The sequence below is a fragment of the Eublepharis macularius genome, chromosome 4 (genome assembly GCF_028583425.1).
Source record: "Eublepharis macularius isolate TG4126 chromosome 4, MPM_Emac_v1.0, whole genome shotgun sequence".
In the NCBI taxonomy this organism is placed as follows: domain Eukaryota; kingdom Metazoa; phylum Chordata; class Lepidosauria; order Squamata; family Eublepharidae; genus Eublepharis; species Eublepharis macularius.
Window position 1 is genome coordinate 155696238 of NC_072793.1, and position 19138 is coordinate 155715375.

Here is a 19138-nt window from a genome sequence, read left to right on the forward strand (position 1 = left end):
AACAGCCTTTACCAGCCAAGGAGGAGAAGCAGCCACAACAGCTCAGAGCCACGCCCCAGCCTACACCTCAGCTAGAAGACAGTAACCTGGCTCAGGAGATGCCAAGAGCAAAGCCCCTCCAAGTGGAGCTGCTGGAGGTACTCTGCTGGAAAAGCTGGGCAGCCAGCCAAGGGGCCACAGCTGGGCCTGTCTTCAGCAACCAGCTCAGCCAAAGAGGCCTGGCAGCCAGCCAGCGAGACACAGCTGTTGCTGGTCTATGCAGCCAAACCAGCTACCCCAGCTGCAACGGCTTGAGGCAGCTCAGGACAATGCTGGGAGGGGTGTGGCCTAGCAGGTGGAGCCTGCAAGGAGGGTGGGGCAGGGAGAGGAAGTCTATAACTCTATAAAGGATGGCTCGGAAGAGCACGGGGGTGGTGGGTTTGAGTAGGAGTAATGGAGTGGAGCAGAGCGAGAATGAAGGGAAGGAGGAGAGTGGACGGTGGAGATGGCCGAGATCAGAGGGGGTGAGTGGTGCAGGTTGAGCAGACCAGCAAGTGAATTGAGAGGGAGTCTGGGTGATGTATACTGCCCCTCCTTCCACAGTGCAGGGTCCTGCAGCATCCGTCATCCCTTTGACGTCAGGTGCAGACCGCCTGGTGCCCCACCCAGTGGCAGCCGCTGCAAGCCCTGACAAAAATATTTGTTTTCTTTATCAGAAGGAATGTTTCCAGGAAGCCATTCAAGTTATGTAAACAGGAACTGTAAATCTCAGCATTATACTCTGAAGTATGCAAATATTAAAGCTTTGGGCTCAAACAGATAAATAGAAGTGGTTCCACTTAATTTTATTTTGAATTTGATTCTTTGAAGGCCATGTGCTGTTTCTCTACAGCATTAGAGCACACACTTAGCTAGTTAATATATAATACACATAGGTCTTTAGCTCTTTATTGAAAATGTTTTCATATACAATTTTAAATAATGAAAATACATATAATATTGACAAATCAGCACTGCATTTGGGTCTCGTGATTTCAGGCACATAACTCAATGTAACATGCCTCAGCTTTACAATCCCATGGCTTCTGCAGCCAGAAGAAAGGACGGATTTTCTCATCTTGCAAAGAGACTGAATGGAAAGTGTACAGAGCCCTTCCGTCATCAGCATCAAAGAACAACACCCTGCGTAATCTATAGTCCAGAAAAACACCAACCCTTTTAGGGATACTGGAGTATAAGTAGCAACTGTCTGCTCTTAATTCTTTGTATTCATTCTTTATAACCCATATACCTTCTTTTGGATTTAGTTCGAGTTTTTCCTTCCTGTCCACAGATTCTCTAGCTACACCCACAGCCCAATGTGCCTCCTCTCGTACTTTCACCTCCCAGTAATGTCTCCCTGAAGTGAATCCTTCACAGCCCAGCACACAGGTAGCAGCAGTAAAACGCTGAGGATAGCTTTCCTTAGAACTAGTTGCCTCTCTCAGAATTTTCTGATCAGCATATACTTGGAGTTTGGGGTGAGCCGTATCTGGATCGAAGGTGATTTTTACTACAGGAAGAGAAAGAATATCTTAATTTCAATTCAACTGAATCAAGGCTCATTACAGCAAACCAGCTAATGAGACTGAAATATAACTCATTAAAACAGCCTTGCTGGACTCTGCCAAAGGCTCCTCTCGTCTAGCACATGCTTACAATAGCAGACAGACAGACACCCCCAATAAGCCAATATGCAGGACATGAAGGCAACAGTTCTCCTCCATAGTGTGACTCCCAGTAACTGGTAGCTACAGGTACACTGCCTCTTAGCCTGAAGGTTCCATTTAACCATAGCAACTTACAGCTGTTATCAAGCCTCTAAGAATGTGTCTAATTCTCTTTGATATCCTTTAGCTATTATGGAATTTCTGTGATAAAAATCTCCATTGATTACGAAGTAATTTCTTTTGTGTATCCTAAATGTACTGCCTATCAATCCCATTGGAAATAATATGGAGCACAGGGAAAGAAATCTATCCTAGCCAAATCATGGATAATTTTATAAACCCACATAATGCTTTTTGAGAAAGTTAGGCTCCAGAGCCCATGCAGTTTCTGCTTTAACAATAGACATTCACAACAATTGTTTTAATTTGTTAAGAAAAACATATAGAGACATATTTATAAATACAAATATAAAACATCCAGTTAAGGCAGTGCACATCGCTGAAAATTAAGTCTTTTATCAATGTTTTCCATTCTATTTAACTCTAAATTCCACATTTTTCCATTTCTTGAGATTTAATGTTAATTTTAACGTATATGTTTCTTTTGATCCTATAAACTAGCTGTGGTTTTGCAATTGCCACTTGGATTTCCAGATTTTGGAAAACGTTAATTTTTGCTGTTATCAACAAATACACTGATGCGGTATTGAGATTACATAATTAAGCAAGACAAGTTCAATTGATCCTCTAAAGCCAGCAGAATCAGATAACATACCTAAAAACATTTCAAAAGTATTTAGCTCCTATACAGAACCACCACGTATGTTAATAGTCATCAATGGCAGGACTGCAGTACCAACGCTGACTGGAACAATTTTTATAGATCCTGGCAAGTCTAACAGGGACTAAGTATCATTGATGTAACATTTTACATATGTTGCAATTTAAAAAAAATACACACAGCAAAGGCAATAAACAGGACAAATTAAGAGACTGGGCAATAATTGGCCACATCATTCTTCTGTAGAGATTTTTTCTTTTTTGGGAGTGGACACATAACTGCCTCTGAGTGGCTGAAGGAAGGTGCCATGAGTCAGAGACTGATTTATGATGGGCATCAAAGGCTCACTGATGTGGTTACAATGATTTTAGCAGCCAGGATGGGCAAAGATTCATTGTAAAATGGTAGCCTTCAAAGATCCAAGGATCAAATATCAAAGGCTAAAGCTGAATTTTATTTGGGATAAAAAACAAACAAACCTAGAACTGACTGGTGTCAAGTTAGAAAAATGGAAGCACAGTAGACTAACAACATCTAGTTTATTCCACTACTATCAGACAGTGAAATTGCTTTGGTTAGCAGATAGGTTTCAGGGTCAGCTGAATGTGTCTTTTCCTTGACTGGGTGCTGTTGAAGAAAACTGAAAGAATGATGTATTGTGGTGAAAATCCTCTACAATTGATTCTATTTTGTTATTTTGGGCTTAGATTCGAGTAACTCTGCTTAGGATTTCACTGTTAGTCCACCAAACCTCAACTTTAGTGTCAGCAGTGAGAGCTGGATGCTAAAGTAGACTGGTCTAGAATTCATAAGACACCATTCTGCTTTCCTTTATTAAATCACAGTAATGGTCTAGGCCTGCAACTATCCATCATTCAATTTGAATTCTAGACCAGTCTACTTTAGCATCCAGCAGAAAGTCAATATTCCAGCACAGAGCAACCCACCAAATAGCTCACAGGAAGTAATACTGGGGCTGCAAGAGATCTGCCTCTCCAGGCTGAGATTTGTGAAGGCGGATATTCCAATAGCAGCCAGGAAATGTGATCTATGTTTGCAAGCTACATTTACTAGGATATATCCAGATACAAAACCTTCCCCACCCTCTTCCTCAGACTTACCCCACTTCACTGCTGCTTCTTCTGGGAAAGTTTCTATAGACAAGAAAAGGAGAAAACAGAAGATATTACAGAGTTATTTTTAATGCTCTAGAGACGGACACGAATCGAAATACAAACCAAAGTTCATAATGAACTGGGCCAATTCATGCTTCATGAACTGGCAGTTTGTCAGAGCCCATATCTGACAAACTGCCACAAGCTTTAAGCCAGTTCGTTTGGTTCATTTTTTGGTTTATCACTGCAGACAGCCTGACACTGATCGATCAGTTTCCTAGGCAACAGGAAGATGGTCTTTCTGCAAAACTTCTGCTGCCCAAGAAGTGATGTTTTCACAAACCAAACAAACTGGTTTGCGAACCAGGGGAAGTTCATGTAACACAAAGAACCACAAACCACACAGTTCAGTATTTTCCCAGTTCATGCCCATCTCTACTCCCTACACCAAAGGACACAAATTTGGTACTTTTCTTGCAGATGCAAACAGTCCCAGCCACCCTTTGGGGCACACTTCTGTAGACAAAATAATTATACAAATCTGGACATAAATCTGAACATAGTTATCAGCAACTTGTGTGATTATGCCAGTTGGAAGATCTGATCCAGTCAAGGGAATTAATGCTGACTGTATCTGTGATCACCAAGTTCATACACTGTGGGGCTCTCCACAGGATAGTAGTTTGTGCTGCTGACTTTCTGTGAAAAAATCATGAACAGAATTGAATCTAGGGCTTCGCACAGTACTTAACATGTACTATACCCAATTAAAATCCTACACTGCCCCATCCACACAAGAAAGAGAGGCAAAGCATGCTTACTCAGAAGTAAGCCCCTATCAATGTAATAGATTTGCAATGGATCTCTTAATTACACTGAATTATGTTCTCCTTGTGGCAACACAGTGTGGCAGCAGAACAGCCAAAGAAAACAATAACAAACCTTAATAGACTAGGAACCTAGTCTGGTACACAGAACATTAAATTAAAGGGAAAAGATACAGGAAACAACCCTCCAGAATCTGAGAATTCAAAAAAAAAAAATCTTTAGAGTTTTCCACTGATTGGAAGGGGAGGTGGTAGAAATTCCAATTTAGTCAATTTCAGTCCCTGACTGTCCAATGCAAGTAGAAGAGAGAAGATCTTTTATTTTCAATCAATAGCAGCTATAGAGGCGCAATTAGGATCACAGCCGTTGACACTGTTAAGAGGGGTTTTTAAATAGTGCCATCAAAGAGACAGGAGAACTGACTACAGCTGTCCCTCTTCTCTGATTAAATAACTTACAATTTGCCCTTTCCTTCCCTTTTCCTGGTTTCTTCCAATCCAGAATTTATTTCTCTGCTTTAGAATTCATTAGCGTCAGTATGGTTTTTCTAGTCTTCTCTCTGTTTCCTCTTCAGTGTTCCATGCACCAACATTTTCTTTCCAAAGGGTTATTTTGTTCTGCATGATACTCAGTTCTACATGTGTTTGGCAGCAAAACAGCAACAGGGCCGATTTAAGACCCACTAGCAGAACCTTTTAAAATGGCATTTAAAAGCAAGATATGCCTGGGCAATAGCAGGCCTGGCCAATCCTCCTACGATGCGCACAAATAGCGCTCTGCTATTCCACACTTGCAATAAAATAGTGGGGGAAATTGGCATAAAAGAGGGTTGCAGGTGGAGGAGAGGGTGAAGAACAGAGTAACATGAAAATCCCATCAACAGATTTATATAGATTCACATTTATATAAATATGTTCGGTTTGGAGAGGGAAGGTTTTTCCAGTACCTCTGAATACTTGCACATGCTCATGCAGAATAAGATAGTTTTTGGAGATGGCACAAAGTTTCTCTTCCAGCTCAGAAGAAACCTCTGGCGGCTCTTGAAATTCCCACATCTTGCATCTAAAGAAAAGAATGTATGTTTTGTAGTTACCAATAGAAAAAGGCTTGTCTGTTACAACTTGTAGTATTGAGTTCTGTGGATCTGGATGCTGTATACCCCAAACAACCGGTAGGTGCCTAGCACTTCTTATGCCAAACCCCCTCAACTCCCAATATTCATCAGGAGGAAGCAGACCCAGGATAATTGATCTGAAAGCTGATATCAATCCATACATGAATGCATACTAACAATGGCAGTGCAGAAGCTGGGGATGATGCAAAATAATACGGTCCATCATCTGATGAGAAATTAGGCTGTTAGGAGGACCAACCTCCTTGTAATCTCCCAGACTTATTCCAAGATTTTATTTATACCCCACTTTTCTCCCCAGTGGGACCCAAAATGGGCAAAAACATCATTCTCCCCTCCAACAACTCTGTCAGTTTGGTTAGGCTGAGAGAGAGGGACTGACTCAAGGTCATCAAGTAAGCTACTCTGGCTGAGCAGCGATGCAAACCTGGATCTCCAGGATTCCAGTCTGACACTCTAGCCACTACACCAAAGTGACAACCTCCAAAGCCCTAAACAACTTACACTCAGCATACCTTAAAGACTAGCAGCACTCTTTTAAGTTCATTTTAAGATGACCCTGTCAGGAACATTCATGAAGGTATTCTTTTTCTGGAGTCTTGGCAAAGCTCTGACTTGAGCATCTTCTGAACTAATTTAAGATGATTTCATTCAAACAAGTTTTTGGAAACAGAGGATAGGGTAGATTAATATACTACATCCCATGATATTGGGACAAGGAAGAGCCACTCCTCAATAGCAGAACACATGCCTTGAATACACAAGATTCTAGTTGCAACCTAGGGCTGCACCTAGGTTGCACCTGTGTAATTACCTTGACTACACAAGAATCTAGGTGCAACCTTCAGCACCTTCAGTCAAAGACTCTGTAGCTGTTAGCAACTGGGAAAGACCATCACCAGAAATGCTACTAGTCAGAACAGAGAATACTGAATTAGATAGACCCAAGCTGTGATTCAGTGGTTCATTGAACCACTTCCTTCAGCCGCCCTGTCTTCTGATCAGCATTTCAAGCACTCCCCTCTCCCTCCCCCTGTAGCATACTGCTTCTTCTGATCTTAAGCACTGTGAAGTTTTTTCCAAAATCCTCATTCTGACTGGTCGATCCTCAGCGCTTTTTCTCAAGTCTCATTCCCTCTCTACTTTTTCTTTAGGTTCCTCTTAATCTTACTCTACAATCTTCCTTCAGTCTCTGGGCTCAAAACCCATTAGCTTCTCAACTTGGACTTCTTCCAAGTCCTCAACGATCCCATATGTGAAACTTCACTCCATACTGACAATTTCCCCTTCCCTGATTCAAGCGGGATTTTGCTGTTTAGTTACATGGTAACTGAACATTCCATTTCCTCACACTAATTCAATCATCCAGTCCTGAATGTGTAATTACCACTAATACTCAATACAGATAAATTGTGACATTGTATTTCTACAGCCAATTGTACAGCACTGCTGATAGGACTGACAAGAGTTTTCTTTTAACATAAACTGCTTTATCCAAACTGTAGAACATTAAGGAACTTTCCATGTTGTTGTAAATTTTCAGCTGGCCTCCCTCCTTCCTGCAGTTGTCTGTTCCCCCCTGAAATTATGCCCCAGTGGATTAGTGGAGACTGCCCTGAGGGGGAAGTGTCTGTGAGGATCCAAACCTACTAATTAATATACAACCAACTACTAATTAATATATCCTATGAGCTAGGCTTGAAATGGCATACCTGGGGAGAACTGAAGCCTATGATAAAGGAAATGGTAATGTTTCTTAATGTCTATAGGTATCTCCTCAGTTAGGAAAGGGGTCTATCCAAACACCCATCCAGGCTTAACAGCACTCTCTCCTGCAAGAGAACTAATATAGATGACAACAACAACAACCGATTTATATACCGCCCTTCAGGACAACATAATGCCCACTCAGAGCAGTTTACAAAGTATGCTATTATTATCCACACAACAAAATACCCTGTGAGATGAGTGGGGCTGAAAGAGCTCCTAGGAGCTATGATTGACCCAAGGTCACCCAGCTGGCTTCAAGTGGAGGAGTGGGGAATCAAACCTGGCTCTACAGATTAGAGTCCCGTGCTCTTAACTGCTACTCCAAACTGGCTGCCTCTGGAACTTCACCACCACTCAGAAAAAGGAGAGATCATAACACTATATTGAAAAAAGAACATGCAACTTGGAGTTGAAAAAGGCCTTAGAAGCTATCTAGTTCAACCTCCTGCTCAGTGCAGGAAAGCCAGACCTGGAGAATTCCTGACAGATGGCTTTTTCCAGTGAGGGAGATCCTACCACACTACCTCTAACTAATCACTTTCATTATCAAATTGCATTGACAATTGAAAATGGCATCCATTGTCCTAGAATGTGGTCATGCCTGTTAATTTGTATGTTACATTCCATCAAGTCACCTCCAACCTATGGTGACCCTATGAATGAAAGACCTCCAAAATGTCCTATCATTAACAGACTTGCTCAGATCTTGCAAACTGGAGAGTGTGGCTGCCTTTATTGAGTCAAGTCATCTCGTTCTGAGTCTTCCTCTTTTCCTATTGCCTAGCATTTTCCTATTTTCCTAGCATTATTGACGTTTCCAGAGAATCTTGTCTTCTCATAATGAGACAAAAGTATGATCTCCTCAGTTTGTATGATAGCCTTCTTCCTGACAGCTTTCTTCATTAACTTAGATCACTTCTAAAAGAATTAATAATTTATGATAATTACAGAATGAGAGCTAAAATGGTACCTCCATATTCAGATGCAGTATCCCTCTCAGATTATATTTTCTACAGACAAGAAAGGGATGAATTATGATCGCTGCCCTGCCAACAAGCATCCTCGTTGTTTCATTGACTGTGAGCAGAGTCAGAATACTAGATTAAGTAGACCTTTGATCTGATCTACCAAGGCATTGCTGACACTTCTAAAACATTTCTAAAAGTCAAGTTGTAGAATTTTGCAGAAATATTCTTGAAAGGCTCTCTTGCATTACATATCTGACCACTCTGGAGCACTTGAAGCTTTTGCAAAAGGAAAGAGCAGTTAGGCATCAATTATTTTCCCAGCATCTTCAGCATAACAAGTGTACATGACATATTACAGGGTAACACAAGCATTTTTTAAAATAAGTAATATATGGGATTTGCCCCAACAATCTTACAATCTAAAATCGGTGAGGGAAAGTGAAAAAATAGAGGGATGGGAGAGAATAAATTAACACAGAATTAACATGAGTAGAAGCAGTTACATACATTTATTTAAATATTGTTTCACTTACGAAGAAGGTAAAGCAAAAGAGGTGACCTACCTGCTCAAAGTTTCACCAACATCCTAAAGAGAAAAGCAAAATGAAAATTCAAAATTTGTGGATTTATATACCCTGACCAAAGTTCCACAGATGGAACACTACACTTTCCATAAATACAGTAAGATCCCATTGAATCATGATAACCTTTCACATCTTTGTCTCCAACTCCCTTTTGAGCCTGACAGGGCAGCTGCTGCATGTGTCTCTCAAGTTCTATAGGAGACTCCCACATCTTACCTGGAGGAATATACTTGCTGGCTGCTTATATTTCTCTTCCATGTCATGGATGATTGTGTCAAAAACAAAAATCTCTCTAGAGAGCCTGAGGGCATATTCTTCTTGCTTCTTCACAAGCTCATCCAACTTGTTCAGCATGGCTCTCTTTTGTTCTTTCAGAAATATTTGCACTTCCTCAAATTTAGACACAATCTTTTGCACCTCAAATTTAGACACAATCTTTTGCACAATCACCTTCTATCATTTCCTGTAAAAAAAAAAAGCAATGACAGTAATTTGGGGAAAGAGAGAGACGTTCACTGAGGAAAATTAAAGATTCAGAAAGTATATTGTGTAAGTTGTACAACTGATTGCAGCATTTGGGTTGGATCCAACCGACCATTTCCACATGCAGAGCATGACGGTCTCACCTCCCTTGTGCTACAGCCCACAATGAATAATATGGATTCAGATCCCAAGAAGAACTTAGGTCAATAGAAGACACTCCTGGTCAAGATTACAAAACGTTTCTAGGATCTCTCTCATATTCCTCTGTGTCAACAGGATGAAATGGCTGTTGGTTGTGCTTCATTACAGAAAATATATATATAATTTTATCTCACGCTTCTTCCAAGGAGCTCAAGGCAACAGCCATTCCTTCTCTATTTTATCACACAACCACCCCATGAGGTAGGTTAAGCTGAGAGTGATTAACAAAGTCATCTAATGAGCTTCATGGCCAAATAAAGATGTGAACTTGGAACGTACAGGTCCTCATCTAACCCTTCATAATCAGCATAGGAAAAACATTTATTAAGGTAATTGGCCGTAAATCCTTCCCTGTGTCAAACAAAAAGGCCACATATTACACATCTGAAATACTTAATACCCACCAGAAAGTCCTTGTTTTTGTTCTCTTCCTTTGTTTGGAAATCTAGGGCCTTTTTTCTCTCTTCCGTCAGCACTTGCAAGTGGATCTGCAGTTGTTGCTGAGGAGAAAAATTCTGTTAAGACTCAGATATTGGCAGGGGTACTGGTATTTTAAGAGGGAGGGAGAGACTGGGCTCCACACCACAAACTGATTCTACAAAGCATTGTATAATTTGGATGATCTAAAGAGATTGTCACTCTCCTTTTGCAATTTTGTGGGAATTACGATGAGCCGGAAAGCTCTTGCAAGCAGGACTAAAATTTCATCTTTGAGGAAGGGGAGGAGGACTCATTGGGCAGCTTTTCAGGCTATGCCCCGAAATAAGGTGAGAGAGAAAATATATTTAGGGTCACGGGGAAAGTAAGATTTTAAAAGGTTCAAAAGCCACTTTTGGATATTTTCATACCTTAATTGCAAGGGGAGAGAGTCAAGGAATTTGTATCTTCTACATGCCTTCCTAATAAGGAGTTCTGAGTCTCCAAAGCTCATACTCTGAAAATTTCTTTGGCGCCAAACCCACCACTCCCTGTCCCGCCACGCTCATTACCTCTATCCAGGGATGAAGCTACGCAAGGTAAAGAAGCCATTATAAAAGCCTTACTTTGTACTCTTCAGCAGCATCTTCCGCTGATAGCAAAATATGAGCTGTGTGGTCCGCGGATCCGGTGCAGCCAGGACACACCAGCTTTCCATCATCTTTGCAGAAGAGCGTCAACGCCTTTTGGTGTCTCTCGCACATTTTCTCCCCACTGACACTTTCAACCGTTTCGAGTTTCTTCTGTATCGCTAGGATGACCTCTAGGTCCTTGTTGGGTCTTAACTCTCTGGCAGGCGATTTTTCTCCACATCGAGGGCACAAAAACACTGTCAGTTGCTCCCCCCAGAACTGAGAGATACAAACCTTGCAAAAACTGTGCCCACAATGTATGGACATCGGCTCAATAAAATATTTGTGGCAGAGGGAGCAAGAAAGCTCATCTCGAAGCCGTTTTTCTGGGTTGACCATCGCCATGTCTGTGCTGTACAAACGAATAAGTTTCACTTTCTATTCTGACGAACAGGAAGTAGATCCCCCCCACACACACACAAGACTGCCGCTTTATCATAAAAGCCTTGCTTACCGCCTGCCACGACTTCGGTGAGACTGAAACCAATCCTTTCTCTAAAGCGGAGTCGGACATAGGCTAAAAAGAGGACTCGGAGCACGATCATAAACTGTGCTCCAACCCTGATTTTAAAGCCAAACTATCCATGATTTGTAGGTCACAGCATAATATAGTTTTAGGTGTGTAGCCATGTTGGTCTGCAGTAAAACAACAGGATTTGAGTCCAGCGACAACTTACAGACCAAAATTTTCAGGATATGAGTTTTCAAGAATCTGAAGAAGGGAGTTCTGACTCTCCAAAGTTCATGCTCTGAAAATTTCTTTGGCCTTTGGTGCCACTGGACTAAAATCCCAGACTAGTTTACAAAAAGAGAGGCTCCTCCGGAAAACAGCAAAAAACAAAAAGCAGGTTCCCCCCTGCACCAGAGGAGAATACAATCAATCTCAACGTTACAAAGCTATTCACAGTCTATTAAAGTGCCCAGTGCAAACATTGAATAAATATACACGCTACAATTTCTCATACAGTCATTCATAGTACTCTATATAAACAGCAATAATTTACATTTCAATAAACATTTCAACTGTTCTTCCAATAAGAATGAATAATCCATCTTCTTTAACTCTACCTCTTGCAGAGCCCTGGGATAAGGTCTTAAAGTGACAGGTGCAGATGAATTGTGGACCAGGCTGGTAAGTGCATTGAATTCAAATACATTGTTAACATCCTCTTTTTTTCTGTTTATCTCCTGACAGGTTGGATACTGCAATCCAGGGCAGTGGACCCCCTAAGAGCCCAACAGGGAAGCCAGCTCACTCAACCTGTTTCGTTAATTCCACATTTCAAGGAATTGAAAAAGTGGAATAAGAGTTTATATACATCTTGCAATAACAGTATATATACATCTTGCAATAATAAAGCAAATATAAGCCAACAACATTTATTGCATGTCCTTCATGCCAATAATAATGCAGTCAGTACATCCATTTACTCACCTTGACCAAACGGACTGAAACTGACGAATCTTCAGCAAAAACTAGTATAGCAACAATTTTCCTTGATCACCCTTAACATAGTGCTATATTTAAATGTCTAATTGTTTGCAGATTACTCTTAAAGGCATCGTGCCAAATCCTCTGGCTAGGGGACGCATTCTGAAACTCCATTGGACTTCTTTCTGAATAACTGTACAACTTGTTTCAGACCAGATCTCGCTACTTCCAGGACTGTATATCTAAACTCATTCTCCCTAGAGTGGTGTTCAGCAAAATGCACAACAAGGGGAGCACCCATCACCTTGTTTTTAATCCTGGAGATGTGTTCTTGTATTCTTGCCCATATGGATCTGAAGGAACTCCCCACATACCATTTTGGGCATCTGCATTCCAGTATTTATACAACTCCCTGGGTACTGCAGGTGGAAAAAGATCAGTCTAAACTGAGTGTCTGTATCTGTTCGTCTAAATATACTTCCTGTGGCTACCAAGGGGCAGATACTACAATGTCCACAAGGATAGTGACCACTGGGTCTGTCAGGGGTGCTTACAATTATTTATTTCCCCTTTTTTAAATACAAAGGGGACACATCAAAGTGTAATCATAAACCTTAAATCACCCAGGCCTTCTGAAGTCCAGAGAGGACCAGGACACAAACATACTAACAAGCTGTAAAACTCAAACGTCAGTATCTAAATTTGAGGCCCAGGCCAATGTGTAATGGTTAAGAGCGCGGGACTCTAATCTGGAGAACCAGATTTGATTCCCCACTTCCTCCACTTGAAGCCAGCTGGGTGACCTTGGGTCAGTCACAGCTTCTTGGAGTTCTCTCATCCCCACCCACCTCACAGAGTGTTTTGTTGTGGGGTAATAACATACTTTGTAAACTGCTCTGAGTGGGTGTCAAGTCATCCTGAAGGGTGGTATATAAATCAAATGTTTCCCCTCCCACTCCCACCTGCTTGGGCTTTGTAATCACACCTAGAATTGAGCTCTGATCACCCAGCTCAGCCCACTTTTGTATCCCACACATTCTTAGAGGAATCTTTTGGGGGACATTGTGTTTGGACAAACCAGCTGTCAGACACACTTGAGCCTGTACAGGAAAGCACAATAGAGACTTCATCTGTTGGCTATTTCCGACACGCTCCCATTCTTTGTTTGGACATTTTCTCTTCAGGGAGTTTCTTCACATTATGGACAGAACTCTGCCCCTCCCCCCCTTAGCTCTGCAAAACAATCCACACAGAAGTTGATCCTACAGTGTATGGACATTGTCATTGAAACAGCCATGGCAGAGGGAAGAAAGCCCATGCTGAAAAGCCCTTTGTTGGGCTACATGTAGCTGTGACTATCTGTGCAAAGCACATCTCTAAGGTTCTCTTCCCTAAGCTCAGAAGTTTTCAGTAATTTATTTGAAAAAAGTATATGCTGCCTCTCCAGAGACCTGCTCAAGACAGCTTATGATGATAACGGGAAGTAGGTGATACTTATGAACACCTTAATTTCTGCTTGCTTGAGTTCTGTCAGCTATGCCAGGGAGAGATGTTGGAATATGTTGTGGAATGAATCTAGTCACTTGTCTACAATTGAAGTAGCAGTCATTTTATGATGTGGGGAACTGGCTATTTACAGTGTCTAGCCAACTTTACTAAGTGCTCACCAACCCAAGTGCACTAAACAGATACATGGCTACCAGTACCCAAGAACACTGTAGCCTCACCAGGGATGTTTATTCACCCATTCATTTAGCTCAGCTCAGCACTAAGGGAGTGGGTCTTTCCCTACTTCCATTCCAATGCAGTTTCCCATTCAGTCTCTCTACTCAGTGCACAGGACTCCTGACCTTTGATCCACTACAGTGTGATTCACATCCCCTCATCCCACTCCAGCCCAAAATTCCCAGTGAAATGCTGCTCCTGGGAGGACAGGGAAGAGCATGAAGGGATAACTTTCAGCTGCAGAAGTAGAAAGGCAAGGCCATCATGTTCCGTGAGTGGAATGCCTTCCATCAATGGAAATGCTCCAGTGTATCCACAAGCCCAGAATGGGTAGCAGAATAAGGACAGCTAAAGCAAGTGCCTAGCACTGCCATTACTAAAGAATTGAGGCAGCACACCTATGGCATGTCTCCTTCCTGCAAACAGCTGTTGGTTTATCTTAAAAAGGCACTAATGTACTAATATTCATCACATACACATTCAACTATTTTGGATCATTTTACACACACTTTCCTGTTACTGGAAAGGTAACTTTATTAAAGGCAGGATTTATTTCATAAGTAATATACAAAAACAGACAGGCATGGCACTCTAGGGACACTCGCTCGCAGTCACACTAAAAACATGCTACATCCAGCAAAGCACCACAACACATTCTCAAAGGGACAGTACTCATTAAGGGGAGGGAAAAGACTTCACAAGCAGACCATTAGAAGTGCCATACACTTTTTCTGCAGCAAGTAGCCATCAAAACGGTTTTCTTAGAGGGTTCTTCACATAAGCTTGTGGACATGATATGGTTTTTCTCCTTTGGGTTTTTTCACCTTCAAGGACTCATCGGAAGGTTTCTTTGAACACTCACTTTTAAGACTATGGTACGGAGATTTCCCCCTTTCATCTCTGGTACCAACAAAAAGAAAGAGTGAACTTCAAGACTTCAGAATGGATTGGTGCAGGGGAGGAGATACAGCTGTGAAAGTTCTAGCAACTGGAGGTAGAAAGCTACCCACAGACAAAAACAGCCATATTCAGAATATCTGGAAAACCGCTTGATTCAGAATAATCACCTCTGTGCTTGGGTGTGCCACCCACATGGAACTCAAAAGGCTTTCTTCACGAAGTGTCAATTTGGAGGCCACTCCTCTCAATGGAGCACAAGCCCAAGGTATTAAAGCTAAAATGCATGCAGTCATTAAAAAGAATCAAACTGATCAAAATGAGGATAAAATTTCAATTTTAATAGCTAAAAGATTTTCCAAACAAAATAAGTTTTAGCCTACTACTAGAAAGGGATGATGATCCCTTGTTTAAAGATGGATATTTTAACAGTGTTTGTTACATTTAAAGGCCTAAAATCTAATCTTCCCAGTTCTTGTGCTGTTGCCTCAGGGCAACATCTCATAAGGCCTTGGGTGCAAGGACAGCCGTTCTGCCTCCTCATTATGTTTCAATAGATTGGGTAGGGGTAAAAAGACTTGCCAATATCTGACTCCCAAACTTCACTTTTCTACTTTGGCAGGATGGAGATCCGCTCCTACACTGGATCCATGGAAAGAAGTTTTTAAAAAAAATTTATGGAGTCAAGATGTCCATTTCGTGAACTCCAGTCGGGTATTTCACCCCCATGTGCCTCAGAAACACAGTCTGAGCTGGGAAGCCCACCACCCACAATAAAGGCTGAGTACGTGTTCCATTGAAAGAGGCTGGCGGGAATGTGAAGATCAGTTCCTCTGTGTCACCATCAGTAAAGGTCACACACTCCCCTACATAGTCCAGGGACACTCTGATCCTCTTCGGGTGGTTGCTCAGAGATAGAGCAGTCACAGGTGATGTGAGTGCCCAGTGTTGGCCTTTCCACAACCCCACAGCCCAAATCCCCTCCTCTGGGCTGAAGTTCATCATCCCCTTCTTTCCTGAGGGATCTCGGGTGACCCCTACAGCCCAGAAATCCCCGTCACCCACTTCTAACTCCCAAAAATATCTCCCAGAGGTAAAACCATCACAACCCAGAACCAAAGCCCTGGAATCCAATCTCTTGGGAGTGTCAGGGACGTATTGTAATGCAGGCAACTTGTGCTGGGGCCCTTCATATTCCATGCTTCTTTGGTCCAAAGACAGAAGAGCACTTGGAACATCTGGATTAAGAGTCACATCTGCTGCAAGCAAAAGAGAAGTTAATCAACCATCTTTCAACCACGTATCTGCTCCCCGCATTCCAGGAGCTCAATATATACACAATCTAGCTTCTGGAGTTTCATCTCTGATATAAATTACTACTGGAAACAGTTTTGAGCCTTCATAGTTAAGGGAGAAAAAAATTGAAATTGCAAGTGCTATTTCTGAAGAATCCACATTCTTTTGACCCACCTGCATCCACACTAGGGTAACAACTGATAGTGTTATACGCTAGTTACTTGAGGCCATCCCATCCCTCACAAAATCTAAGGCTTGAATCTTAAGCAGCACAAGCAGGGTAATGCTAGATGAAGGCAACCTTACAGCCTCTCTGCAGCTTTCTATGCCCCCCAAAGTTGTGCTCCTGCAAGTCAGTGGACCTGATGGAACAGCACAAAGAACAAACTGTGAATCTGCACCAGGAGATGGGAATTAAAAAAAAAAAAAATCTATCTCCCTTCCTCTACATGTTGAAGAGCCGTACCATTGGAGAAGCAGTTGCAACTATATATATATATGCATGCATGCATAAAAATCTCTTAGTGGAGATTAAACCCCAGGCACAGCACAACACTGCTTGCAAACTCAAAGGAAACAAACACCACAAAAACCCACCTTTATCATTCACAGTTCTTGCAACTTCTGCTTTCTCTATGGCTGCAATCACATTATCTAGAGAAACAGAAATCAGAATATAAATGTGCTTCTGTTAACTCTGAGGAATCCTGACCGGAGAAGCCTAAAACCCCCCAGTTTGACCCAAACTGGATGCCAGCCACCTGGAAAGCGGGTTTTGTGCTTAATCTTGAGGGTGTAGGCTTTTCTGCCAGAAATGGCTGAGAAGTGCTAACTGAAGCTATAAACTGTTGTTGACATTCCATGACATTCCCCAAACCAAACTATCCTGATAATGAAAATCAAAAAGCCAACTAATACTGAGTCTCTGCAACCAACCATGCCTTTTAGAAATGGAATTCGTCAGTAAGAACCGCCTCCAGAGAATTCTGGAATGAGCCCAACTCCTCCGTAAATTATGCTGGGATACAAAAGCCTAAGATGCTGGACTTTTACCTTCAATCTAGGTGACCTTGTAAGTATTTTCATGAAACAACAGCAAAAGAGACAAAGTGACAGAGCCTGACACCATGGCAAAGAGACAGGTGTTGCTGAGCTGACGTCTGTTAAGGTGTGCCAGAAGGCAAGCTGCAAAGGGCTGTAAATAACCACGTAAGGCCTAAAAACGACTGATTCTATTATGGCCATTATTATGGAATTGTTTCTCTTTCATTAAAGAGATAACTATTATGGAAGCCCTGAACTGGATAGCCCAGGCAAGCCCAATCTCATTAGATCTTGGAAGCTAAAAAGGGTCAACTCTAGACTATAGCCACTGAGTATCTGCCCGGTTTTGCCAAGGTATGCATTATTTTCACAAAGGAGCTAACCAGTTCTTTTTGGTACCTTGAAATCTATCCAGCGTTTTCTTTAGAGCTGTGCTTTTCCGAGACAAATCACCCAGTCTCTCTTCCAGGTTAGGAGAGTCCTCTTCGGGGAGCTGAAACTGCCCTGTTGCACACCTGTCAAAGAGAAAAACGTGTCACCTACATTCTTTGCCAGCCTTCAAAGTGTGTTGGACTGACTGAGAGAAGCTGAGAATTAAAGTTTGGCAGCCTAAAATGGTACTCTGTTGGTTTCAGGGATCATACTGGGAGCCAGTCGGTGCAGTGGTTAAGAGCAGTAGGACTCTAATCTGTAGAAATGGGTTTGATTCCCCACTCCTCCACTTGAAGCCAGGTGGGTGACCTCAGGTCAGTTACAGCTCTCTCAGAGCTTTCTCAGTCCCACCCACCTCACAGGGTGATTGTTGTGGAGATAATAACATACTTTGTGAATCACTCTGAGTAGGTGTTAAGTCGTTTTGAAGGGTAGCATAAAAATCAAGTATTATTGTTATTATTATTCAAAGTGACCCAAGGAAACAAATGCTAACTTCAATTCAACCACCTTTATTAGTGTACTCTTTTGAGTATCAATGACAACTCTTCCAGAAAACTGTCCTCAGTGTTCTAGAAATTATGGACCTAGGGAAAAACACGCAAAATGTACAACCTCAGGCAGCTGCCATTAATTGTAGCCAAGAGAGAAAGATGGACTTGTCTCAGTTATGGATCACCATCTATCGAGAAATTTTCCTGCACAAGCTCAACTGAAACAATGTGGCACAGCTCACATTCATCTTGTTACTTGCACTAGTGGATTGTGCCCCACGTAAATTTGGCAGGGGGTGGGGGTGATGCCATTTTTTATTATCTACCTGAGGCATTAACACACTTTTGGGCAGGCCCTGGGTACAGTGGAGGCAGTGCAAATCGACAAGTCATCTGAGAAGCATTTCTGGAACTAGCACACCAAGTTATTTGGGCTGCATGAGTTCCTCCAAGAGGGACTGGCAGCCATTTTGCAGCAACACATCAGAAGGCTAACTTGACAGTATGCTCTACTTTATACTTGACAGGATGATGAGAAAAACAAGGATCCCACTTCTCTTGGCCTGCAAACCACAAGAGCCTGAGAATAAGGGAAATACTCAAATGCTCTTGGGGGAGGAAGCAAAGAACCACATACCTGCTCATGAGGTTTTTGATGTCCTGGAAGAGAAAAGAGAGAAAGACAAACAGCTGAGTCCCATAATGCTTTGCAAGAGGCATGTTTCACAGGCTAAAGGGGAGCATGCCTCCACGCCCCTGGATCAGGCTGCAGAGGACTCCGAGAGCGCTATCAAAAAGGTGTGAGGGTGGAAGCTTCATTTTAGCCTCTGGTGCTTAACAGGCAGGGGGAGTAGCCTGCCCCCCAGTCACCCTCGGGCTCTTACCTGTCATCCTAGAGGTGGAACATCTGGGTGTTCGCTCCAAGACAAGAGGTGGGGGATGCTCCGGTTACACACGGGAGCCTTCTGGCCACGTTGGTCTCCCTGGCGGTGCAACTGTTTCTTTGAGGAAAAGGGCTGCCCTACTTCTTTTCAGCAGCCTTCTCCTCTCCAGACATGTCCTCCCACCACTCCTGCCAGTGAACAGGCTGGCTTTTAGCCCCCTCCAGGGCCTGCCCACTGGCCTCACTCTCATCTGGAGCCACCGGCTCCTCCGTTCA

The 19138-nt window shown here is 42.4% G+C and overlaps 2 protein-coding genes across 2 annotated transcripts in view; both read right to left on the bottom strand.

Annotated features, from left to right (window-relative positions):
* Window positions 1–923: 923 nt before the first annotated feature.
* LOC129327355 (tripartite motif-containing protein 15-like) lies at window positions 924–10994 on the bottom strand. The gene is made up of 7 exons (XM_054975923.1): window positions 10594–10994; window positions 9955–10050; window positions 9083–9329; window positions 8846–8868; window positions 5359–5474; window positions 3591–3623; window positions 924–1531 (listed from the first exon to the last, which is right to left on the bottom strand). Exons 3-7 carry the CDS (start codon window positions 9218–9220, stop codon window positions 1014–1016), a joined length of 828 nt encoding a protein of 275 aa, XP_054831898.1. The 5' UTR covers window positions 9221–9329; window positions 9955–10050; window positions 10594–10994; the 3' UTR covers window positions 924–1013.
* A 3316-nt stretch (window positions 10995–14310) lies between these two features.
* Window positions 14311–19138, bottom strand: part of LOC129327700 (uncharacterized) — a 37072-nt gene continuing 32244 nt past the window's right edge. Inside the window, exons 12-15 of the mRNA XM_054976453.1 lie at window positions 18617–18639; window positions 17453–17568; window positions 16607–16663; window positions 14311–15972 (exon numbers count right to left, since the gene is read on the bottom strand). Coding sequence (XP_054832428.1) covers window positions 15389–15972; window positions 16607–16663; window positions 17453–17568; window positions 18617–18639 — 780 coding nt within the window. The 3' untranslated portion in view covers window positions 14311–15388. The remainder of the gene's footprint in view (window positions 15973–16606; window positions 16664–17452; window positions 17569–18616; window positions 18640–19138) is intronic.

Bases quoted from the DNA above. Each gene is read 5' to 3' on its own strand.
- LOC129327355 (XM_054975923.1), bottom strand. From the start codon at position 9,220: ATGCTGAACAAGTTGGATGAGCTTGTGAAGAAGCAAGAAGAATATGCC. The intron at 3,624-5,358 runs GTACTGGAAAAA...TCTTGTCTATAG, and splicing joins GCATGTGCAAGTATTCAGAG to AAACTTTCCCAGAAGAAGCA. The intron at 1,532-3,590 runs GTAAGTCTGAGG...CTCTTCCTGTAG, and splicing joins AGAAGCAGCAGTGAAGTGGG to TAAAAATCACCTTCGATCCA.